Source organism: Cardiocondyla obscurior, linkage group LG02 (assembly GCF_019399895.1).
Source record: "Cardiocondyla obscurior isolate alpha-2009 linkage group LG02, Cobs3.1, whole genome shotgun sequence".
NCBI lineage: Eukaryota > Metazoa > Arthropoda > Insecta > Hymenoptera > Formicidae > Cardiocondyla > Cardiocondyla obscurior.
In genome coordinates this window covers 840,676-867,811 of record NC_091865.1, presented here as the reverse complement: position 1 = coordinate 867,811, position 27,136 = coordinate 840,676, and the positions used below count along the sequence as shown (strand labels likewise).

Below are 27,136 nucleotides of genomic sequence, written 5' to 3'. Positions count from 1 at the left end.
AGGCATGTGTCAAGTTTATTTCTATCTTTCTCCCATGAGCTACTTTGCACTCTCAAGCGACGTTTACAGAGAAACACGTTTGGCATCATACTATTTGGTGTTAAATGCGCTTGGTTCCATGGTTTTCTCAAATACGAATATTGGATGAATATATTAAAATTGTATAAAATCGCAAAGAAAAAGAAAACATGTTTTGCATGTGATATACAACAAGCGCGATAAAGATAAACGACAAGCGAATATTAAAAGCTCAGAAGCTGTATCACGCTATATTAAAAAAAAATCAAGATATTAATTACTATAATTTATAAAAGAAAAATAATGAAGTTATAATAATGCGTTATTAAAAAAGAACTCAAACGTTTTGGCTTAAAATTTCAATCAATAAAATAAAAGATGAAAAAGTCAATAGAAAAAATCATCTATAATTGTCGAAAGATTTTGATATCGTTAAATTAAACGTTCATTAAGAAAAAACCAATGGAACCAAGAATGGTGATAAAGAGATGAAGAAAATCGACGAAAAGTGCGTAATTTCGCGAATAGCAAAAATCGATTTCACGTTTTTTTTTATAAGGATCGACGATCGTTCGGCTTCACTGGCTGGTGCTTCTCATGTAAAGCAACTGTTCGTCTACCTCTCTTACCCGGCGGGGCAACTATCCTCTGCCATTTCTGGAACAAGGTCGTCTTCAGACAATCACGGGGTGATAACGCGTACGCTTTATGCCTCGACATTAATTCCTGCATCGGCTCCAAAATTACGCATAACTGCAAAAAAATCATCACATGTAATTTATTTCTGACGAAAAGTTTCTAAACTTTTTAATAATACATATGACGTACCCAACTTTTTTTTTTTATGTACGAACAAATGTGTGGTAAAGTTTAAATATTTTTTACAATATTACGGAGTGATATATTTGTTTAAAAATCGAGCAAAGCTTTTAGTTTTTATCGCCGAAAATTCTCTGTCCGCAGAGAAATTATTTAAGACATTCTTACGCGTTTCCAAATATTACAAACCAATTTAACAATGATAAGGATTTACCCGATATAACAATCAACGAACTTTTCAATCGACTTGAGACGATACACGCGGAATGTACGGCCGTCCTTTCTCGGTGAAAGCGCTTCCGAGCGTGGAAAAAAGGTGGCTCGTAACCCGGATAACCAGAGATACTTTCGAGAAGACAGGCGTGTACGCTATGTTTCAACCTAATCTTGTATAGATATTTCTTGCAACAACATTTTTCTAACTACTACATTTTTGATTGATATATTTTTTTTTTCTTTCTGTTATAAATCACCGTGTAACGAAGCACTTCTTTTTCGTGTTTAACACAATACGTTTACTGCGGAAAGAAACAATTTGACTTGTATCCATTTTTTGTAAATACGAGTTTAAAAAATTTAATCTTCAATGGTTTTTTTTTTTTTTTTTTTGATGCGCTAACTTAAAGTTAAGACAGCATTTACAGTGCGGAAAATACGTACTCTAAGATAGTTGAGAGTGAAGTTGGACATGCCCTGCCTGGTGATGTTTTTGCTAATCTGCTCAAGCATCGTCGGGTCCTGCTGCATACTGACAACACTTCTCGGTACCAGCTCCCGATGCGTTCTCACCGACATATGCCACGACTTTATCCTCATGAGATCGTCGAAGGTGAACTCCAATATTAACCTACCCTCCGTTAACACCTAAAATAAGTTTTAGATGACAATATCTGCCTCGGCTATTTCGAGAGCGCTTGATTTCACACGTCGCTACAATGCGACGCATTCGCAGAATTTAAATTCCCTGCTAGGAAACATTTTTAAATATTTTTTTTACTGAAATTATGGAGAGCTAATTAAACTTTTAATCCTTCACATCTTTGCGATCTTTTATCCTCGAGAAAAGAATCGAATTTTTCAATTAACTCGTAAGACACACGTACGCGTATTTCCATTTCAATTATTATTATTTTTTTTTTTTTTCTTTAACTTCATATAATCAAGTAGCTCTCTGCTACAAGTGCAACAAACTCCGCAAAGTTGTTCGTACCTTAGTGTACATCGGCTTTCCGTATTGCGTCACCATCGTGCACTGATCACAGTCCAGCGTTATGGTGGTGTTATGAAACGACTCTTTCTGATTCTTCAAAGTATAATAAAGTTCCGTCACCCCGCCATCGAATATCGAACGGAAGTACCTAGGTATTAACGTCCTTCCTATCGCTGAAAGAATAAAGATAGAAACAATTAGAAATAAAAGTAACGGGGAGAAGCAGGAAGACGCTCGAGATCGACAATTCTATTTGAAGTCAATCGATATTTGCCATGATATGTAACGTAAATAATTATCGCAAAAAAGAAAAAAAAAAAAAGAAAAAAAAGAAAAAAAAACGTCACATTTAATTATTTTATTCTTGATCCAACAGATTTCTGTGGCAAGAAATAAAACGAATAGGACTTATTACATAAGTGGCATAAATATAAATCGAAATGTAAGGATAAAGTAACACACGGGTGAGAAATATTGAGTCCCTTTAATTGCAAAATATATATATTTGATAGCATCGAGCTCGTTTCAAGCGCGTCTTACTGCGCGGATGGCGGATGCCCTGTCGTTTATACCCGGATGACGACGGCATGCATCCAAGCGACATGTAATCACGTTGTCGTCGTATATTTTCGAGACGACGTGTGGAACAGACATTAAAATCTACCGACTGCAAGATTGCCGCGCGGTGGCACGTCATTATTTAGAACAGAGGCGGTATCGCATAAGCTTGCCGGCGATTAAGTATCGGTGACAATGTGCGAATCGCGTGTGATGTCGCGAGGATGTAAGAAATTATCTTACGCTGGAGCGAAAATCGATTGCGTTAATGCAGATAATTATGACGGATGCGTAACGTTCAGGGAAACCGTTTAAGAGTTTCCGCGCGAATCGACCGTGCGCGACGTAAAAATACTAATCTAACGAAATAATTAGTAATACTCACAATATCTCTTCGGTCCGTCTTCCAAGCAGACGTGGAGGGTGAGGGTGGCGTCTTCTTCAAAGAACTCGTTCGCGAAGGCCTCCCACCAGAGGTTGTCACTCTCCTGAATCAAACAAACCAATAGAGAAACCATTAGCTCGCGTGGTACGAGGATCTCTTAAGGATTTTCATTCTCTTTATATCATCGCACTGATTATTACCGTCGACTTCATTCACAAGCTGAAAACCGGAAACTATTCGTGGGTAATGAACGATTAAGCATTAAATAGAACAGAGACCAAAAGCGCGACAAAATGGAAAAGAGAGAAGAGAATGAAGAGGCGGCACTTTCTCTTCTTTGGAGAATCGCGTAGAAAAGGTAAAGATGAGAGAACGAGAGAAAGAGAGGGCACTTGTACCTCAACGCTGAATAACGCATGACTGTCTAGCTTGAAATTATAGCATTCCACCCCCCTCGCACCAGTCGTAGGAACTACCCCTTGGCTCTGTTCGCCACGCTTTCATTCAATTATGCATCCGCCGTTATCTCTCTCGCGTCTCCCAGCTTGGTCCATCTACACCCAAACCCCGTGGGTTCTTCTCTTGTTATTATTTTCCCGCATGTGGGTTGATCTCTCGTCGGCGTTTCTTACACGCGAAATACCGCCGTCGTCAGTCGCTTTGCCGCACCGCGATGCCGAAGAAGCAACATCGGGCGATAACATTTGTCTATTCAATTTTTATAAATGCGGAGTGCCGTACGGCAACGCGCGGAAGAACGTCGAATAATTTCCTCTCGCGATTGTAAGCTCATGTTAGCGAATTTCGTGTCTTTTGTGCGCGAAAGAAAGCTACAACTTTAATCGAGAGAAGGAAACCCGGGAAGGGTAAATAAGAATCAATTTTTGCTTGATTAAAATTATTTAAGTTTCTTGTTATTTATTGAGAATTTATTATACAATAGTTTTTAACGATGAAATAAAACAGGCAATTAAATAATTGATAAAAAAGAATAATGGAAGGTAATAAATAACTGTTTTTTTAATTGTTTAATCGAATAATAAATTAGAGACGTGTAAATAATATATTTTTTTTTAATAATTGAAATTGTCTCTCTACAATTAATATTTTATATTTATGTTGCAGTATCATCGTAGATTGGGTTGCTGTGTAACTCCGCCGCTGCGCATCGAATCGGTGAGTCGCATGAATTTTTTTAATGCTTCTTACTTAACATTGGTGTAAAAATATCCATTACACAACAACATTTATTATCCGATTTAAAATCCTATTTAAAATCCTATTTTAAAGCGTTCGCGCTGGGGCCGCTACGACGGTGCGGGGGAGTGAAGTGGTGGTCCCGAGCGCGCCGACCAATCACAGCGCTCGCTCGGTCTCCTGATCTCGAACAGCCTACGTGACCCGCAGCGCAGTTAAAGAGCTACGTTGGCCACGCGGTGAGCACCGGTTTTCGCGGCGAGTTTTGAGGCATCCGCGTGATGTTCTCTCGCGGTTTTTCGTCGCGTACGTACGTCTCGTCTTGCTCCAAGGGCCCTACGAACCGAAGTGTCGTGCACGGGACGTTCGCCGTTGTCCATTCACCGACACTCGACCGGTCTCCTACGTCGCGGCAGAGACTTCCGTCCCGTTCCGAGCGAGTATTGAGGCATCCGCGTGATGTTCTCTCGCGGTTTATCGTCGCGTACGTACGTCTCGTCTTGCTCCAAGGAGTCTACGAACCGAAGTGTCGTGCACGGGACGTTCGCCGTTGTCCATTCACCGACACTCGACCGGTCTTCTACGTCGCGGCCGAGACTCCCGTCCCGTTCCGAGCGTGGGACTTTTGAGGAACTCCAGGAGGACGTTTCACATCGCGGCCCCGTCTCGTTCGCCGCTTGCCGCAAGTTCGTGACGTCGTTCGTTCCGCCGACGACGATCGATGGAAGGATCAAGGTGACTCCGGAGCCTCGCTACGTCGTAGCCAGCTTCTCGTGTCGAGAACGAGGACGACTCGAGGACCCCGATAAAGGTAAGCAAAGCCACGAATATCGGGAACATAAATTTAGAACGAATAATTGTTCGTCGCGCTTCTTAATTGTAATCGTAGTAACGGGTATAGGCGCGGGGAGCACGGGGAGCGGGGGGGAGCGCGGTGAGTAGGGGGAGAACGGAGCGCGCTAGCGTTGGTATGTGCGTCCGGTCACCCGAGACCAAAACACGCGCACGGTAACATGTAGATAATACGCCCTCAACAGTATATTGAACAGAACTGAGTAATAATTGTAATTTTTGTGTTCCAGATAATATCCTGCCATTGGCGAAGGACCAACCCGACATCCCGCGGACATCCTGAGAGGAGGAGGAGGCCCAGGAAGGGTATCCTGCACCAGCGGAGCAACCCCGGGGTAAGAATTAATTTTTCTTTGGAATAAAATGTTTTAAATATTTTATAACATTTTTTTATCTTTTTATTTAATTATATTTAATACCCACAAAATAATGTTTTTTATTCTTTTGTTACAGATCAAGAGGATCTCCGCTGCAGTGTACGCGAGAAATAGTGCCGTCCGCCGATATAATATTATACGGACCGTAGCTGGTTCGTCGGGTCGCTCCGGGTATGCCGATAGTTATCGGGCGCCTTTTGTTACGATTATTTTTTTTTTTCGGGAGTTCCGAAAGACAACGCGCGACAGTGTTAAATTTTCGCGATAGTAATTAATACGGTCGCGTTCGCGAGTTACTTGTGCGCGGAAGGATGGCTCGTCACGTCCCATCTGAGAGGAGGAGCAGGCCCAGGACGGGCATCCTGCATCGGCGGAGCATCTCTTAGGTGAGAATAAATTTTTTAAATAAAATATTTATTAAATAAAAACTTGAACTTTTTTTTTTATTAATTTTGTATAATAATATACGTGTCTACAATAATATATTTCTTTTTTTGTTACAGCCACCGCCAGAATTCGACAACTCCGCTGATGCTCATGCAGACTGGTAAGTCGCAACTTTTCTTTTTTCATTGTTTGATATTGGGTCTCTTATAAATCGAAAACACATCGTCGACCCATAGTTCGAGTTACAGTAAAAAAGAAATTTGCGTAAACCAACGTAAAACTTTAAATAAATCGTATAAATCAACTGAGATTATTTGCCCAATTATTCTTACGAATTACTTAATCCAACAATTTAATTAAAAAAAAAAAAATTAAAAAATGTTTAACATCCCCATATATTCCAAAGTACCAATACGTGTTCCAGCCGTGAATTGTTTTCGGAGCACATTTACTGCCGCGCGAGAGAACACTCATTGTTGCAATAACAATTACAGTGTTTGTCGTTTTAATTCGTTATGCACTTCTATTGCCGCATTTGTCTTTCAATAGGCACCTTTTAATTTCACATTGGGGAGGGAAAGATAAACTTGACGTTAGTGTAATGATAGAATGGCGAGCTATAGCATTAGCGAGGTTAAAGAAAACGATCCAATATAGAACTCGTAAGTAGCTCTTTATAACGCGAGATAGCACGTTATTTGTATCCGCTTTTTTTTTTTTATCGAAATATCGATCAATTGGTAATAAGATGCGGATTGAAACGTAAGAGTAAGATATCTGCGAAGCGCCGGGACGAGTGCGCCACTCATGTCAAATTCGCATAGACAATCGGTTTCCGGGGCAGGCACCGACACCGTACTCGCGAAGATTTATTTCGGACGTAAGCTACGCCGTGCCAAATCAAGCAAACTGTTACCACTCCCGCGCAAATTGATATTTCTGGCAAGCGCGCCTCGGCCTCGGCGTTGTAGGTAGGGCCAAGATAGAATAGGAAGGAAAAGTCGGCGAAACAGTGATGTGATAAGCGTGGCGGAACGAGCAAAAAGACGTTGCTCGACAAATAGACGATATTCAATAACGTGTAGAAGCGGCCGGGCGAAAGAAAATTGCCTCCCGAGGCCCGCGAGTCACAATTCCGATTGAACGAGTACATATATTTCGCGAAATAATTTTAGTTACGCCGAGGAGAAATTTACGGGTGCGATATTAGTTCTGTCGCAGGTTTATAATGATTCCGTAATGTGAATGACACGCGTTTCGATACGCGTGTAATCTTTCCTGACACGCAATATGTGCGATGCACAAGATGGCATAAGCGCAAATATTACTTTGCATTAATATTATACAAATATATGTGTTAAAAATATATTTAACTTTATATATTTTTGACATTCGTATTTTGAATGAACGAAACATCGTATTTTGACGAATAAACGAATACGAATATTTTTCTGCGATAACGAATACGATTACTTTGGACGCGAAACATCTCAATTAATGTAAATACGACCACGCAGACGCATTTCATAATCAATGTTTTCTTGTTCGTGATAATCTTGTCAATGAATAAAAACTCCACCGAATTCACTTCGAATTAACTTCATGCTTGTCGCGAGTGAAAAATCGAAAAAGTTTTACAAGTCATATAATTAATGCCTTTCGGCCAGCTTCGCGATTCTCAAAACTGTCGAATATCGCGAAAGTTTACCGTTTGTCATACATATTTCAGTACGGTAATTAACTACTCATTAATCATTCGATCCTGCCGACCGGCACAATACATATCCGACGGTTTTTTCTTAATACTGCGGATGTCAGTATATTTTTTATTAGTCAGAAATAGTACTGCGTTATTGAACGCTCGCGGATCGATGGTTGAAACCTAATAATAAAATAAAACGTACAATCGCGTCCATACACGATACTTCGCATTCCCAATTTAGCGAAATTAATTAACGATTATTCAAAATGACAATGCGAGAAAAATTTACAGCTATTACGGAACATCTGAAAAATTCATTTAAAACGCGCAAATCAATACTTTTGACACAACATGTGTGAAACTTTTAATAACTCGTCACCCATTGTCTCCAATAATTTTTTTTTTACCCTTTGAACCGGTATCTTATCAATTAAATTAACATATCTCGCGAACGTACGAAAAGTGTATATATTTCATATCGTTGCGAAACCTCTTGTTGTGAAAGAATATACGCTTGTCGACACATTGATTGATAGATGTCCATCTTAGTAAAAGTTTCGCTACAGTTCGTTTCGCCACGTAGCAGCCGAGCGCGTGCATTTTTAATTCATACTAATCATGTTAAGCGGTTTTACTTTTAACATGACCTCCTACATTTAAAAAAAAAATTGAGATAAAAGGGAATACTAGTCATCTTTCCGTCACTTGCAGTCTCTCACTTTTTAAAAAGCTATAAAATAAAATTAATAAATAATGTACTACGTTTATTTAAATAAATTAAATTCTTTTTTTTTTCTTTTTTTAATATTAATTAAGAAGTCATGTAATCAATGAGCGAATAATGTACGATACGTAGCAATTTTTTTACAATTTGAATCGCGCTTTGGCCGTTCTACTTGATTCTATAGATTCCGTCCGATAATTCTCTCGTCTTGAACAAAAACCATCCCTTCCGACGTTGTGCAAGAAATTCGCATTTGCGTCGCTCTCGTTGCGTCGAACTGTCGAAATTCAATATTATTCCCACAATAAAAATTGGTTCCCTGCGCTATAAACTGTATGCCGCGCGAATGACAAGGAAATAACAAAAAAAAAGACAAAAAAAAACCGTGTTCATACATACGTACCGTATACTTTCATTCACCCAAGTTAATAACAGCGAAAATTGCGATGGTCGCAGGGCAACGAACAGAAAAGTACGACGCTTGAATCCATGTCGGCAAAAAAGCTCGCAAAAAGAGGCACACGGTATTATACATATTCCCGCAGTGTTTTTAATATTAAAACGTTAAAATTGTAAACCATTAATAATGCAGAAAAATATATTTTTAACATTATTAACAAATAATTGCATAAATTTCGCGCAGCTGTTTGCGTTTTTAACACATACATTTCTCACTGTCGCGAAATTATATAAAAAAAAAAAAAAAAATTGCCGAAAGTAGAATAGATAACGTAGCCACTACGCCTGCGAATAAACCGCGGTATCATCGTGCCCCTGATGTCACGCGGGAAGAAACCGTCGCGCGGAGATGTTACAAAGCGGCGTGCGAGAAGAATAGGTACGCGGGCGTAAATCGCGGCGTGATTTTCGCGCGCGTTTATCGGAGTATTAGCGGACGGTGAGTTAAATTCAATTTGTCCGGAAGCCCATAGCGTAGGGAACGAGGAAAGAAAAAGAACGAGGCAGGGGAGGGTGGTCCGTGCCGCGCGCTTTCAAGTCGGAGTCGTCCTGTCCGTCCGTTCGGACGCGCGTCGTAATAACCGGGTTGGCGGCGCGAAGCTGCGCTTTCATCGGCCCGGGCCCGGGCCGGCACGGGCTCGACGTCGTCGTCGCCGTCGGAAAAATGCCCGGCATCGAGTCCGCGCGAATTCCAGTCCGATTCCGGCATGCCGGCGCGAGACGAGGAAGAATCCCGCTGTAATTCCACGGCGTTACCAGGTAGCGCCGCGTCGCGACGTGGTGTTACCCCCGGTGACGCGGCCGCCTCTCGGCGGCGGCGGCGGCGACGCCGGGCGTCTCAACGTCGACGCCGTATTTTAAACCCGCCACCGGCGCCCGCGACGAATAAATTTTCTTTCCATCGATTTCGGCCGACCATTCTCGAACTGCCCGCGGACCGATGTGTCTTTGCCCTCACCCCCTTCTGTCCCCGGTACCCTCCCAAAATTCTCACCCTTTGCCCTCCCCCCCTCACCCCCCCCATCGAATTCTCACCGACTAAGCGCGGCTGTAACTTACGGCGGCCGTTTTGATTCTCCTCGTCGCGCTTTAGATCCGTGGCTGTTCGACAGCCACGTTTAACCAACGTTAAACCGATGACATATAGAAATTGAATAGTTACATTGTGGCGGCGAACGCAGATCTCGATCTTGCCTTCTGCGAAGAAAAATCTTATCGCGGTTCTTCCGAAGACTGTTCATATAATCCAGTAATTGGATGTAGTTAAAATTAATTGAATTGTGGATTCTTATAAATTTGAAAAAAAAATGAAAAAAAAAGAAAAAATTTTACTTTTTAATAATTTTACGATTAATTTTATAGAAATAACTTAACAGTGCTATTACGAGAATTAATTTACACGATGCAAATGTTTAACAGTCGCGTTTTTATATATGCTTGCAAATATTAAGCGTGAAGAATTTCTCTCGCGTTCTTGCAATAGAAAAACTCGAAGACACTCCCGTTGGTTTCAGTTTCCTAATTTTTTTTACTCTGTTCGTCACGATCGACCGTCAAAATCCGCCTTTTTCATCCTACCCGTCCATTCTTCACTTTTGTGATTTTTCGCGCGTTTCGACTGGCAGCGCGGACTATACGCCGGGGTTGCCGTCGGTTCTTCGCCGGGACTGTACCACCCCACTGTTGTTAGGGGGGTGTGGGGAGACTAGGGGTGGTATATGATCGTGTATATACGCCGCCGTGAAAGTATTGTCGGCGCGCTCCACCTCTCGATTTTCTCACGAAAATCCTTTTCGCGGGTAAGTCCGCGGGCCACGTGGCCGCGCGCTATATCAAAAATTTGCAAAAATTCTCCGCCGCACAACCATCATTTTTGAGAAATTTCGGACACACGGGTCGCCCTCAGATAGATTCGATAGGATTTCCCTCTAACGCGACGAGCCCGGACAAAACTCTTCCGGCCGATCGAAGTATATACGGCCAGGGGCGGCGGCGCGAGGGACGAACGTAGGGGGGAAGAACGAGGGGATGGGGGGTACAATATGGGTTATCGAGGGGGCCCCACCCCCAGGGGAGAGCAGGGGCCCTCATTTTATTACCCAGGCTCCCATGACGGTTCTCAACCTTGGCCGAACTTGATCTTCTCTCGTTTGTCTGGTAGCCTTGTACGCTCGCACTCGTGCGTAAGTTTAGCGTAAACATCAGCGTAGACAGGCAGATCAACCTGCGTCTTTTATCGTTCCCGATTAGGTCACAAAAGGTGCGTCGAATTGCACGGGCACTTTAATCTTTCGGCGGGACGTGCGTGCGGGCACGCACCCGACGTGAGGATAGAACAACCGCGACGATGCTCGCCTCTATTTTTATCCTACGCGAAAGTTACGGTAGCGCGAGCGAGCGACGTGACGGATACGCGCGATGGAAAATGTGAAAAGTGTTCGATAACCGTGTAACGGAGGCTTTTGCATTCGATAACGTCATCTCGCGCAACGACGTCACCGCGCCGACACCCGCACACTACGGACTTCGCTCTTTCCCCTGGGATCTCAAGTTTCCCTTGCGGAAAAAACCAATTTTTCCACAGAAATCCGTCATTCGTACAAAGTTTCGTCCTTTACATACGCAACGCGTTAATACATCAGTGGCCTTTATTAGCTTTATTAGCACTTATTAATCCGCGTTTATTCCCGACGTACCTGAAGAATCTTTCGGAAATTATATTCTCGGTCGAGAGTTTGCTTAGGGGAATATTTTTCTTTCGATAACATTTTCGGAAACGTTTTCCTTTTATAGATCTCAAGTGTGGTAAGAAATAAGCTACAGAAAGCTGATTACTTCGGGTAAAAAAAATTTTAGATCGACTTTAAGACACTTTGTATGAAACATGTTTAGAAGATACACGAGTTCAGATACATTCGAAACTTAATACTGGAAATTCACGAATTAATAATGATAATTAAAAATGATAATTTTTATCAAAATTATTTCAAAAATTAAAATTTGTCGCGGCAATGCCACGACCGATAAATTTACGAAAAAACATTTTCTCAAAATAATTTCAAACCATGTCGTTTACGCTATTTGCAAACACTCTGCCATTTCTCTTTCAATAATTTTCTGTACGAATACACTCTGATCATACGAGTTTTCATTTTCAATCGTAAATACGTGAAAATCCAAATTAATTTCCCTGAGTCCCCTCATTAAAAGTTGCTTGTTCAAACATAATTATTTTTACCTGATATTAACAACATTATTGCTGAAAAAATTTTAATAAAAGCTTTGATAAATCAGAATATATTTTATATATTATAATCTTAAATATACAGTTGAGTTATCGAGAGGTTTAAATCAACGTGGGGTCAAATCGCTGTAACTTTGTCGAAAAAATTTACTCGGAAAAACCAGAATTCAACTCAGTATTAATCGTTAACGAGCCATGATACTTCACCGACGTTTCTTACATTGTCTTATCGCAATCGTGAAATTATCGCGCCCGCGCGGCGAGATACGCGAAGGTCGAAGGAAAAAAAAAAGGACGGAAGGGTGGGTTTGCGAAAGAAATGCGTGCGCGTGTAGAATCGCATAGCGGGTGTGCAGGAAATCGCGCGGAGGGTAAATGAGGCGCCATCAGTCACAGTCAAAATGCTCCACGTCATAGCTGGGAGTGGATCTCTCTCGCGTACGTCAAAGTCCTGCGATGGAAATTAATGCACTTTCTTTCGCCGAGTAACGAGTGCCGAAACGATATGCCCGCGAGAGATCGCGGATGGAGGGGTAGGAAAAAAAAATCCTTGCCGTCTCTCGCGGCATTCCCGTCCCTTTAATCTCCAATTTGTCGTGCTTACATTGTAAAGCATGTTAAATACATTTCAGCGTGATAATGAACAGTTTCGCGTGTACACGGTATATTCCATTATATATATTTTTTTTTGGGGGGGGAATTTTTTTTTATACAATTACAAAATTCGACGAGAGACGCTTGGCTCGCAAAAATTATCCCTCGACGCGATCTTGCGAAACAACGTCGATACTTTGAACCGTGAAAAAAATTCTAATCTTGCAAACATCTTTATGACGGGTGAATGTAGCATCGAAATGCATTATTATTATACGCGACGGTTCTTTGACGAATATTTTTATCTCGAAAGTTATTTTCAGAATCATACAGGCACAAACGTTACCTGGCATTTTAGATAGATTTTTCTACCGTCAATATAAATCACGCGTCGAATATACGCGTAAGCCCCCGAAATTCCCGACCTTAATTACGCGGAGGAATCCTAGCGCCCGGAAGTAGAAAAGCACGCGTTATTTAGGCAGATGTAAGACATTTCCTTTTCTTTTTTTTTTTGCATTTAAATCACAAAACTTTACTCGCGCAGATTGTAATCCGGGATATCGATGAGCCGTAACGAATGTATTAGTCACTGATAACAAGATTACTTCGTCGGAAGATTTACAACAGTCGGATATATATATACATACATATATAAATATCGTAGATTGCTTCATTAATTCAACATGACGTAAAAAAATCTTTGCATTATTACGACCAGGCCATGTATCACTTCGATAAGCTGCATAAAGGGTTATAATACATAGAGAAAATACACATAATCCCGAGAAACTCGTTTTCATATCGGTGGCGAACCGGTTAAGAAACCTCTTCTTCTCCTTGCACCGTTAATTACCGTTCAGTATACGCCGTCTGCCTTTACGGAGTATCGGGACTCGTTTAAACGTTCACATTGTACAGGGGGATTTTTGTCTTTTGTCTCACAGCTATAATCGTCTTCGTTTTTGTAGTGCATCTTCCTTATACATTCAGCGTCTTTCTCTCTCTCTCTCTCCCTTTACCACCTACCCCTCCTCCCTGTTCTTTTCATTTTTATCCGTTGTTCCACTCGCTCATATCATTCCCGCGCACGAGACGAGATAATACGTTCCCCATCCTCCCTTTATTATCTTCCATCCTCCTTTTTTCCTTAATACTCCCTGCTATTCACTTTTATTTACGTTTACCGCCTGGGCTTTACGCAAACCGGCCGCAACATAATCCTACGCCAAGATCGCGGCCACGGCGAATAAATGCGTATCTATTTTCTCGTTTCACGCTCCGATTTTTCGACGAATTGACCGCGACTAATTGATATTCGAAACGACAGCCGTGCAATAATTCGCCAATGATTATACCGAATCTTTACTGCAATAAAAAATTATTTTACTCCGATTACAAGAGTTTTAGAAAAAAAAAAAAAAAAATTGTCTATATGCGATTGATAAATATCTAAAAATAAATGCACGAAAATAGTATATAGCTGTTATTAATTACCGGCGGTGAGTGATGCGAAGATAATTTCTGTGCGCGGTTCATCGAGAAAGGTATCACGTCGTATCGCGCGGAGAAGAAACGACTGCCCCGAGAAAGTATCGAAGAGAAAGCACGTCAAGTTCCGCTCGGTTCCGTTCCGTTCGGTTCCAAGACGCGGGCGGAGAACGCGCACGCTCGGAGCCCTTTCTTTCTTTTCAAGCCTGACCGTCCTCGGAAGCTTCCCTTCGATGTGCCCTCGCGTCCATTAAGGCTCCATCGGTTTCATTGTTACACATTCCCCGACGTAATACGTACTTCGGAACTGAGTAGTGGTTCCGACGCAGACGTGACGCTCATGAACGCGATCAGCCAACGAGCGACAGAAAGAAAAAAGGAAAAAAAGAGAGAGAGAAAGAAAAAAAAAAAATTCTATGGAAAGTACGACTATAGAAATCAGTCTATTTGATTACAACTGTTTAATTAAATAAATTTTACGGGAAAATCTTTACTTCGTTTAGACAAGTGTATTTTATTTCTTTTTAAATATATATTTTTATATATATATATAAAATATATCTGCGCTGTATATTTGCTTCTATATTTTTTCGCGAGATTAATTAATTTCTCTTGCTATCGTTAACATCGAACGCACTAATAGACATATCTAAAGCACAAATTTCATAACGTGTCGCTATATGCCAACGTTGTATATTCAGAACTTGAAATAATTACTTCGTTCCAATTTCCCGAACGACGCATTCTCTCTATTAAGCCATTATACGCGTTGAACTGGCTCTCCTATTTCCATCCCCGTCTATTAAATCTTTTTCTTGGTTTCTAAGATAAAATCGATATAATATGCATCGAGGTAGGCTTTATCGTAAAGACAGTTTCTTATTGAACCCGAATATCACGATCTAAAGCTTTTTTTTTTTTTTCTTTCAGTAGGTTATCGTTATATTACTTTAAGGCTTTGCTCTCGTTCGCGTCTGTTGAGATCCTTCCCTAATTTTATTATTAGACATTTTTGTCTTCGGGTACATACTTCGGCCGCCACGACGGTCCAAAGTTCTATTTTTATCCGAATACAATCCAGCTAACGGAAAAGAAAAACGCGTGAAAATATATTGTGCGCAACTCTCCTTAGAAATATTCGCTTCCCAATCGTTTCGCAATTTTTTTTTTCTCTCTCTCTTTTTTTTTCTCTCTTTTTCAAAAGCGTTTTTCTTATCCTGACATGACTGAAACCTTATGCATAATTAATTCCATCGTACACGAGCTCACCTCGGTCGTCCCGGCGTTTCACGCAACCGCCATACGCGGTTAATTCTGATCCGAGCCGTCGTCAACTACACGCCCCGTAGTAATGCCATGTTCTATCCGATTGTGCTATAAGCTTCTTTCAAGTTTAGATCCCGCCGGTTCGAAGCAGCGCGTTCGGAAATCGATTTAGCCCTAACTGATACTGACGAACAGACGCAGAAAGAAAGACAGAAAGAGAGAGGTGGCACGGAAGCTAAAATCTTCTCCGATGTATCGCATTTGTCCGGAAGAATGGACTCATCCATTTTGATTCAAATTTCATCGATCACTGTACGTGCTCGCTTCTTCTGCATACGTCGCAAATTTCACGATCTCCTCGCGAGAGGACGAGCATTTTGTATTTCGTTAACTCCTCCGCCTTGTTTTTCAAATTCTCCGATCGTAACTCTTGCCTCAGCCGATTAAACCGTACGCACGCCGTTACGTATTCGAGAGCAATTATATAGATGTCTCGAAACGAAAAATGTTTCAGAAGTATTCCCTTTGATAAAATTTGAAGACGATGTCTCATCCGCGCCAAGTGTCTCGCAACCTCTCTTTAACTTTCCCGGCAGGCAAGTCTCAAATGAAATTTCCTTTAAAGCAAAGTCGCGAGCTGAGATTCACCAATACTCTGAATCGAGAACAGAGAATTCGCGAGCACAAGTGGCTTAGTTGCGTTAATGATACTAGCTTTGGCTAACACCCCAAAGCAACGATTTTAATCTTTGTCCACGTCGCTCCCGATTATAAATAAAATGATAGAAAAACGATATATTAAGTAAAACAATCGACTGTTAATTATACGTATAAAAGATTTTACTTGATATCCCGATTTCTATTTATCAAGTCCGGGTATTTAAATTGATTTTATGTCCCAAGTTAGATTAACGAAGATCTCTCTCTCTCTCTCTCTTTTTTTTTGTGTATTTTCCATAAAAAAAAAAATAAAAGAATATAAATTCCTACTCGTGTACTCGCGACACAAACCAAAACGATAGTCGCGCTGCTGACTAGCTCGTTGCTTCTTCCTATACTCGTGCCAGCCAATTTCTTTTCTTCGTTTTGTTCTAACCAGCTTTCTCGCTCTCGACTAAATCGGTCGTCTTCTCTTTCTCTTCCTGCTTTTCCCTCCTGTTTCTCCACGTCTTCGTCTGGATAACTTTTGGCGTAGGCAGAACTACGCCAAACTTTGTAGTACACTTAGATGCTCTCCAACTATCGTTTTCTCTTACTCTCGCATTCTCTCTCTCTCTCTCTCTCTCTCCCTCTTTTTGGACAGTAAAGCAAAGATTCTACGAATAGTATTTCAGTGATCATTAATAGTAATCCTCCTGAATATCTCGAAATAAATATTTTCCTACAATCAAATGACGAACATTTGCAATATCTAAAAACAATGCAGCATCGAAAGCGCGAAAGGATCATAATAATTTTAGTATTATTATTCACGTCATAATATTAATATCACAATATATTTATAATGTTATTGTTATTAATACGCAACGCGGCCGGATTAGAATTAACATCGATTTGTTTCACATGCGATTCAAGGCGAACGATCAGGAAGTGATTCTCGAATCGCGATTCGCACGAAGAGGACTTTTATTTCAATTAATATAAAAAAACTCAACCTGTACCCGCGTAATTCTAAAAATACGTGAGTGGCTAATTATGCTTGCGCTGTTACAAGTGTATCGGATAGACGTAGGAAAAAAAATTTGTACAGGTTTTTTATTTAACTATAAGTTAATCAATATAGTTCGTATCTATATAGATCGGTATACCGTCTTTTAATAAACTTGCCGTGCACTGATGCGGCACTTTTTTTTTCCTTTTCTTGTTTTCCGGTGAGAATTAAATTTTTTATTCTTTCAGTCACTAATCATCGTGATCTTATTTTCCGCACGCATATTTAATAAACTCCTTATTAAGCACAAAAATTTTTAGATAAGTCTACGGGCTCTTTTTATTATTTTATATTTTTTTTTACTTTTTAACTGCGTCGTACTCTTCTTATCCTTCATCAATCATTCTTATATATACGTTTGACGAAGTAACGGTAAACGGTAAATATATTTAATCACTGATTTGGCTTTCACATAATCAAACAGCGTCGCCGTACTGTATCTGCGAATGTACGTAGAATTATTTCATCAACGCTCGACGATCCGAGTCGACTTTTCCTTTTTTTTTTTTTTTTTCTTTAAATTGATTTTTAATCGATCGATTCTTCATTACTTCGGTATAATAGCCCTCAATCGAATTACAAATCGAAGGGTGGCCAGCGACGGGAGGTCCTAGATATTCTTTTTCCGTTTCTGCGAGCGTTAGTACGGAGCTGACGGAAGTAGCGGAAGAAACGGCGGTGAACCTTGCAAACGCATGCTGACAACGCACGAGATGCGACGATAGCGCGAGGAAAGATGATTTATGACCGTAGGACACGCCATGTCGTTTGCTAAACTTCGCGAACGGGTGCGCGGGCGTGTGCGTGTATACGCGTGTGTCCACGTGCGAGGGGGGGAATAGAGATTGGATGAAAAACACGAAGAGTTGAGAGAGAGAAAAAGAGAGAGAAAGAGACTAGAGTAAAATTTATTTCGTGCTTCAAAAAAAAAAAAAAAAGAAAGAAAGAGAGAGTAGTAAACTCTTTCAGGGTACTATACATGATATATGAGTATACACGACAAATAATAAATACAAAGAAAAACGTATAAAGAAACACTTACAAAGAAAAATGAACGAAAAATAGATAACACATGTATGTTGTAAGAGAATAGTACAAAACAAAAAAAGGAAAGAAAAAAACTTATTATTTTGTCTAACTGAATATAAAGTAAAAAGTACCGAACCATGTCGCATAAACGTAATCCTGTATAATAATTGAAATTGGAAGTAAGTTTTAATATGCCTGCATAATCATTCGTAAATTTAAACTGTACGAAGCGAAAGCTTGTAACGAAGTTCTCAGTTTTTTTAATAGTTGGATGTTTAAATTTTAATAAGTTTTTTTCAAGTGTTTGGCGCAAGATCGTTAAAACGTCTTATTTCTGTATATTTGAAAAAGCTGAAGAATACCTTTTCGCTGAATTAAATTTTTTTTTTAAACAATTTAAATTAATTAAAAAATTAAATTTGGAAATAATCTACGTATATATCTTTTATTAATGTAAAAAAAATTATACATCGTCAGCTGAACGGAATTGAAAGGAAACAAAAGAAGGTGAAATGGTGCGAAAGCGCGGCGTCACGGTTCGAAAGGATTGTAATATTGAAATTTGGACCGCTGTCTTTAGGATACTTCACGTCTCGTTTACTCTTGTCGACATTACACGGTCGTGTTCAAAAGCGTCTCGTACATGCATCTGTCGTAGCGAAACTTACAGGTTAAAATGCGTGAATACCGTGCAACTCACGTGCACGATTATTACAACTGCAGTTTGCAGAGCCGCTTTGCCGTCGTGATTGCGTGCTAGATCACGTGAGAGGCCCGCAATATTTCATTCAGAGAGAAAAAAATTTATAGGATTTTTTTTTTATTTAATCTTCCAAATGCTCGTAGAAAATTAAAAAAGCTTTGTTCTAACTTTTTTCTGTTCGCTAGCATTATATTAATAGATAGGTATTTTTTAAAAGTAAATATTTTTTAAGGCAAATTATCGATAAGTTTCTTTGGCATACGTTCATGTATATGTATATAAGTTTTTTTTTTTTTTTTTATAAATTTTGCGTTGTGGTCCTCGAGCTTAAACGCGCTGCGTCGACCGTATTTTCCCGCAATTTTCCCCGACGGACGTGTTTGACCGCAACCTCCGGTTCAAAATTAAACAACGCGTTTACTGCAAAAACGATCACCGGCAGTTCGTTCGGGCAAAGAGATTGCACGGGGTTTGCAATCTTTGGCCGATGGTCGCGGGCGGTAATGGTACTTCGGTTACATCGGCGCGCGATGAAAAACGCTCTTTTTTTTTTTTATGCTTTTCATTCGAAGTCGCCGCCGGCAGGATTCATAAAATAAAACTGGCGCGTGCAAAAGTGTCCGATTGGCTTGTCGAAACGCTTGTCACGGGCATTAAAAACTGGCATAAACGCACGTGCTTACAAGCGAACGCGTTAGCTCTCTGCGCTCATTTTGACCGCCGTACGACACAACGTAATTTCACTGAGAGCTGCCACTTTCACGCGTGCACTATTATCCCGCTAGAGTACGTAAACGTTGTTTCATATATTTTTTTTTTTTCTTTCTTACAAAGAATTTATTTCACTTTAATCTCAGCGCGATCATCGCGCAATTTCGTTCTGCTAATTGAACGCGCACGAAGATTTAAGACCGGATTTCGAACGTTGGTCGTTATAAATTCACTTCGACTAAAATTATTACTTCCAAAACGAATAAAATTTATAAATGAGGATAATTTTTTTCTTTTTTTTTTCTGCGCAATGAGAAAGAAAAACAGACAATTATTTACGTCGACGGCCTAAATATGAAGTCGGGCTTGCAGAGTATATCGCCCGAGTATGCATAAGTAAACACAATTGCGATACGCCAGTTCGATTCTGACCTTTTCTATCCTCTGCCCTAACGATCGATACGGTTCACATATGTATATGCATGTGTGTATTGACATGCTCGCTTCCTCTCTCTCTTTCTCTTGCTCATATACGCTTGTGTTAGCAAAATATAATTTCCACCCACCCAGAGCCCTGCATGCGGGAATGACCAAAGTGAGAAAAGCAAAATTTCCCGAATAGCTCTACGCTCGCCGAGATAAACGTCGTAATATACGTACGCGGCCAGGAAAAAGTGTCTCCTTTCATTATAAACCGCTCGCGTAGATACTTTTTAAACGTAACCGAATAAAATGACTTATGCATTTACGTGAAAAGAGCAGCTTGTTTCCAACATAATCAATGGCTTAAAAAAAATTCTCCTACTCTTATATCTCTTCAATAAAATATATAATACATATCTCTGAAAAATAAAAGACGCGCGTAACAAAAATTTGCGTAAATTTTTCAGAAAATTCGTAAGAATCGTATAATCTACGGATAATGTAAAAAAAAAAATTTTTTTCTTTTTTTTTTTAATGACAGTTCGATAAGAGTTTGGGTATTTTAACCGGTCGGGCACAATAATATCTGTAACGAAACTATAAATCGAAAAAGTAAGGAAAGTAGGAGCTTAAGAAAGAAAGCCCCGCAAAGTGTCCGTCGTGACAATCTGCTCCGAAAACTCATGGCGCAAGAGCTAAACAACACGCGGCAAAGTTTTTCGTTGTTGGCACGCGCACAATCTCGAGAGACGCTGACAGCCGGCCACTTCGCCCGCCGTTCCTCTTACGCGACGCTAACGATAGAAACCGAAGAATTTATTCGGGCCGCTTATCGAGACCTCCCAGGGAAGAAGACCGGTTGTCCATCCGCGTCTCGAAGATTAATGAACGCAGTACTAGAAGCGGAGGCTCATTAGAACGCATTAACCCCGGGCGCTTTCTTTTTTTTTTTTTGAGGGTTTTTTTTTTTCCTTCCCGCATTATTCAATCCTTAATGACATATTGACCACTACTCCGCGAAGTATTAAACCTTCAAAAAGAAATATACGGCCGGTGCTAGCTGTCGTAAATTGCACGTCGTTAATGGAGAATCATTTTCGATGTAGGGACTCGTGAATATCTACCTATACAAATAGCGATGATAAAACCTAGGAGGTTTATATCTAGATCGTTTAAAATCGTTACAAGGTTCAACCATACTTTTGACTTTCTTTTCTTTTTTACTAAAAACGCGAAGGCGTAGAGTAATATTTAAAATGATTTAAACTGGCAATGTCGCGTACACTAATTTCAATCGCATTATAAAAAGTATCTTGTACGCATTCGGTATTATGTTTATTGTAATTTATAAAATTGATTTTAATTGAACACTAATTATACTTGTTTTTTTTTATTTTCTTCTGTATTATTCCATAAAAAAATATCAATTACACGTACATGTATGAAATATCTATTGGCATAATTTGTTTTTAAACAACTGCAAAATCAAGAGTATAAGCTTACCGCGCGCGATAACAATACACATACAGTTTTCTTTAGCATGCCTCGATTAATCTTCGACGGTCCGAAATCGACCCACCGAATAGAGCGACATGTGCGCGAGCAACAATGCGTCCCCTGGATCATATCTTATCGTCATTATCGTGAATCTTTCAGAAGAGGTCGGTTTATCTGCCGGCGGAATATGGGCCAGATAATTTTATAGTGTAACAAAAAGCCGCGAATAGGGCTTTAGAGAAGATTTCCCATACTACGTTTCGAAGGAATTTCCCGCATAAATAGCTCCGTCATTCATCTTGTGACTATACTAAAAACGAGAAATACTTGCGAAGCCTGATAAAGCTAATACGCGCTTATTCCTATTATTCCCATTCGTTGATCTCTCGGCGTATTATAAATAATTTCATTAATAGGAATGTGAATAAGACTTTGAATCGCTTTCGCCGTATTTCTCTTACAAATACACCAGAAAGATTACCTTTCAAAGTCATATACGCTTTTTCAGAACATATATGAATGGTAAAAACGAAATAAAAATTGCGAGCGATTTAGCAAAACGCGATTAAACAAACGGCGTACAATAACCTTTATCAAAATAACGACATCTCGAATTGCGATAAATAGCGCGTTCGATTAAGCTTACCGTAAATTTCGTCGCGCTGACCATTTCGGTGCCGCGAATATTTTTTTCATCGCTTCAAAAGAACATTTATTTTTCAGGTTTTACCGGGGGGGAAAAAAAAAAAAAAAGAATAATAAAAAAAAATGTTCTCTTTGTCCGCGCGATAATCGGAAAATTGGGAAACCCATCGCGTAATAATTGCATCTATCAAGTATCAGAAATTTTAAATACTATATGCCGCGACATAGACAAGAATTTTTTTTTTATTTAACCAGAAACGATGTATTTCGCTATTGAACGGAATTGAATTTTAATATCACCCGGCTTTTCACCTCGCTTTTGGTACTGACATTAAGACGTGCTCGCGGGGATTTGTCTTTGCGGATAATTTATCGATCCGATCGCGCGTCGGGCATGCATGCGCGCGCGATGAATAAATCGCGCGAGTGCAAATGATCGATGAGGGGATAAGATCCTCGCCGGACTCCCGAGCATCGTGCATACGCAATAATACACGCGAGTAGAAACGAGGAGAAAAGAGAAATGAATTCGAAAGTGTACTCACCTCTGTGCGCTGCGATAACCTCTTGTTCAACTCGTGGAGCCTGTAGTCCGGTTGGCTGTAGCCGTAGGCTGGAGTATGCCTCCTGGGGACAGGCAACGATCTGTCAGATCAGACCGATCGCTCATGTTAGGTGTGCTGTGTATAGCGTGTTACTTTCGCGTGTGTGCGTCGCGAAATGTTTCATGCATGCAACATACGTCGTTTTCCGTCGTCGTCGCGGACCCGTCGTCGCATCGCGAATTTTCATAAGGCGGCCCGCCGAAGGGCACGATTACATTACCGATTGGCCCTATTCGATAGCGGGCGCATATCGCGGAACACGTTCGGACGTGGCACAGATTCGCGAAATGTAGTTTACGACTTTCACCACGACCGCGCCAATTTTCGATCCCTTTAACCGCTGCGTTACGGAAGCGGAGGTTTTGAACAACGTCGAAGGGCACGGCGCAACAGCGCCGGTCTCTAATCGACTTCCTTGAACGAACTCTCTCGGCCGATGTTATCGAAATCAATTTTCTAAAGTTCTGGAGCAGGAAGTTACATCACTTGTCATATCGCAGGCAATTACAGTAATATCCGCGAATTTAGAAATTCAAATATTCCAAAGTTCAGTTCTATTTCTTTAGTAGAAATCCATGAAAAAAAAAAAAGAGTATCGTTCCCGTATATATGCGCAACGTTTTATCGCGAGGTCGAAATTGATGAATTTTCGGCTGAGAATTTTGATACGTAAAATTTATTCTCGCGAACATGAAGAGTTTTAGAATCGATGTTTAATGTGTGTACCAGTCGCGCTATATTTTAGTGGTAGTTTAGTCGCTCAGCTGGTGAAATAATGTTATACTAAAATCAATGATGACGTGAAGGTCGTCATATTTATGCTGTCAGTTCAATTGTCGGCGATCATTTTGACGGTAATTCAATGTACGGATCAATTATGATGTTACATGGTATATCCAATTTTCGTAAATTAGTCGCTATAACGATAAGCGTATTGCAATAATTTTGGAATGACAAATAGAACCATTATATTTTCCAATTAATTATTTTTTCTTTCGTATTTTAGCGTTGCTATATTCGTCATTATCGAGGTTCGTTAATTACTTAAACGGTCTATACATTTTTTTTTTTTTCCTTGAATGACGTAAAATCTTATAAAGTTTCTGAAATATTTCAAATAAATAAAAGAGTACCGATTTTGCGCAGCATTTTCGGTGGCCTTTTCATCTATATAATTTTCGAAACAGAGAGGATATATAGTTAGTTGCCTCAATCAATAGCCTCCAAATCATCGGGGATCAAGTTCTCGGCTTCCGGCCGGTCGTGAAGTAGCAGTTGGTTAACCGGCGGGTAATTAACGTCGCGTTGATAATATTTAGTGCTCGGGATATTCGAGCTGGGGTGTATCGCGCGCATATTCGCGCCCCGAGGCCGGACGAGCAATCATTAAGAAGCCTGCGCGGTGCGGTGATTAATAACAAGAGTACGCAGAATATTCCGACAATAGAGTTCGACAGAGAGTCCGAGTTAGCTGTATTTCCGGCAAACGGGTTTCGGGAATACATTCGATCTAAAACTGATATGCGTTTAGTACATTACGGATTCATTCGTAGGATTTCGTGTAACGTTCGTAACATAAAATTAGAAAAAAAAAAGAAAAAACGGAAAAGTAAAAAAAAAAAAAAAATATATAAATTGAATACTCTTTAGGAAGGAAATTGTAAAGCCCACCGAATACAGGAACAACGAGAGATCATCTCGATTCGTTTAGACTTTCCCTCGAACTCTAATTGATATCAACCTTCGCGAGATGCACGTGTCATTATTTTTTTTTTTTTTTCATATATTAGTAACCTTGTAAAATCATTATGTTAATTGAAGTGCGCTTAGTTACAGCGCGAGACAAAAATAAACAGAGTAGACATAAGACTCTCCGTGATAATGCTGAAATGATAATTACGCGGACTTGTAACGCGAGTGCGTCTTGGAAATTAAGAGACAGACTTGTTTCTCGGCTGATATTGCAAACGTATACATTATTGCAGTATTTAGATTCTATTGATTCCAACTGCGGAATGATTTCTGTGATTTTCCACCGGATTTGTGATGTCATCGCAATATCGATGTTGAACATCCGGCATAATGCTACGGAATGATGAGAGCGAACGATAATTTCCTCGGCCGAGAGCCTTTGGATTAGCTATTTTATATTAGCTACTTTATGTTTCAATTAACAAATAAAATGTTGCAAACGTTCTCAAATGGTTCCGACGAGTCGGAATGTAAAAATAGCCCTCGGTAAATCAGGCGAGAGATAAAACCGTTCTTCTTTGAATCTTCCGATTCGACGCAACCGATAAGATAAATCACTCGAACGATTTCTCGAGATCTATATCGTTAAAAAGCATTAAAAATTGCATATTGACAGATAAACATCTAACTTTACGCAATAGATAAATAAATAAATATGTGAAGGTAAACGTGAACACAATTGACCAAACTGAGAGATAAGTTTAGCGTTAAATAGTTGGAAAAAAAAATAAAAAAGATAAAAAAAATAGGACTGATAGATATCAAGTAATAGAATGAACAATTGCGAATGACAGATCGGATCGGGATAAGAGAGGAAGTTCGGGACGATTTTCTTTTTTTCGCGTGCGAGAAAATACACCGTCCTAAGATCGATCGCGTCGGAAAAGAACTTGGACTTCCTCGTCTCTGGAGAATCGGCGACACGTCACTGCTTCGCACGCACGTATGCGTGTGTGCGTGTGTACGTGTGCGGGGCAGATTTGCCAGGGGTGAGTCGAGATCTCAAGGGTTGCAGGGGTAACCCACTATCGTGTACGGTTTATTGGGGAGTGACGCGACGCGTGGACAAATCTTTCGTCCCGTTCCCTGTATCGCTCGATCAAAAACGATTGCCCGATATGAAACATTTTATACACGTAAAAAAAAAAAAAAAAAAAAAAGTAAAGCTAGAGATTTTTATCAACTTTATCGGCAGTTATTTTATTTAATGCACGTAATCTGAAAAATAATTAAAATCTTTAAGTAACAGTATCTAGACTTAACAAGTTTATTTAAGAACAGTATTGAAACTGTTTATAATTAACGTTAACAACTGTTCCTCCGTAAAAAAAAAAGAAAAAAATTTCAGACACACGCGACTGTTTGTTTGATTTAGCACTCGCAGTTCGTCACGTCAAACAGTAATCGCACGTAAACCGATGTAACGGGACACGATCACTTCCGGAATTAGCGGACACGTCGGGAACAAGTGTGCGCGCCGCTTGACGAATCGGCCGCGACTTCGTAAGACGGAATTGAATCGCGCTAATTTAGTCCGATAATGTAATTTCACGCGAGGCACGTAGCGGCCGTAGAGTGCCGTCGTGCAATAACCCCGGCATGCGCGCATGTAACGCCCGGCTTTTCATTCAAGACGTGCCGCACGATCGAACTAATTAATTCGTCGCACGGCACCGACGGCGTGTGGGTTGCCCCGCGAGCCCGCCAGAAATTTTTGCCCGCCTTCCTGCATCCCTGTCCGTCTCTCGAATCCGAGGAGAGGATCGTGACAGATGATTGCGCCGATACGGAACTAATCCGCCGAGTGAAAAACTAGCACCTCGCACGAGCGGCCACTTAAGTCGGCACGCGGCCTGGAATTTTTCAAGGCTTCTGCCCTCACGAGCGACAGGTCCGCACTCTCAGAACTCCATAATAAAACGTTGAACAAAGACCTCATCCCTAGTTTCTCGAATGAGTTATTTTATCCTCCGATGCTGCAAATAATTGCACGCGCATTCTCGCTAGTGTCACGCAAAACGAAAGGTTTCACTAGTCCGTCACTCAGACGTTAAACTTGTTTATGACCTAGTTGTATGAAGATATCGTTGCTCAATGAATAAAAAAAAAATAATTTAATTTATTGTAATGAAATGCGCTGCAAATTATCTCTTTTGAATCGTTTAAAATGAAAACCTTTCACTCGTTGCACTTGAGGCGACTAGTTCAATGCGAATTTATTCAATGCACGTCTAATACCGCTAGGCTACTATAAACACTCAATTCAGATAAGATAGAGCCATTAATCACGGAATTGATCGATTTCAAGAGTCGTCGTGGTTCGCTGAATGTAATGATATTGAACGTCAGAATTAGCAAGTTGATTTCGTTTATTTATTAATTTTTTTAAATATGAAAATAACTTAATTTTTTTTTTTTTTTATTTTATGCTGTCGAAGAAAAATAATTCATTTAGATCTAATTTGACGAATTTATAAAATTTTTATACACATGTAACGACATGTCATAAATGTATGTAAGTCTTACGCGAACTCATTTTCGTTCAGGCCATTTACTTTTCTTAATTGCAAAGGACGAATTTCATCGTTAGTTACTAAAATAACATTGGCGCGGGGTATCGATCGGCATGCGGTTATCTTGTGCGACGACTCGTTTCCATCGATACTTAGTTATGGCATCGGACAAGTACGTTCGATAAGTCCACCCTTACTGAAAGTTTAGATATTCCAGGTTTTCGAGAGTCTGTTTACTTCTCTAGCGTGACGATATTTCAGACT

The 27,136-nt window shown here is 40.2% G+C and overlaps 1 protein-coding gene across 5 annotated transcripts in view; it reads right to left on the bottom strand.

The window, feature by feature from the left end:
• The window catches only part of Chi (LIM domain-binding protein 2 Chi), a 130,682-nt gene that overhangs the window by 1,097 nt on the left and 102,449 nt on the right, over positions 1-27,136 (bottom strand). For 2 of the 5 annotated variants that reach the window (XM_070674465.1, XM_070674463.1), the window contains 5 exons: positions 22,548-22,629; positions 2,991-3,093; positions 2,048-2,220; positions 1,498-1,701; positions 639-771 (listed from right to left, as the gene is read on the bottom strand). In XM_070674465.1, coding sequence (XP_070530566.1) covers positions 639-771; positions 1,498-1,701; positions 2,048-2,220; positions 2,991-3,093; positions 22,548-22,629 — 695 coding nt within the window. Of the gene's footprint in view, positions 1-638; positions 772-1,497; positions 1,702-2,047; positions 2,221-2,990; positions 3,094-22,547; positions 22,648-27,136 lie in introns of all 5 variants that reach the window. The other 3 variants (XM_070674461.1, XM_070674464.1, XM_070674462.1) reach the window with 2 other exon arrangements.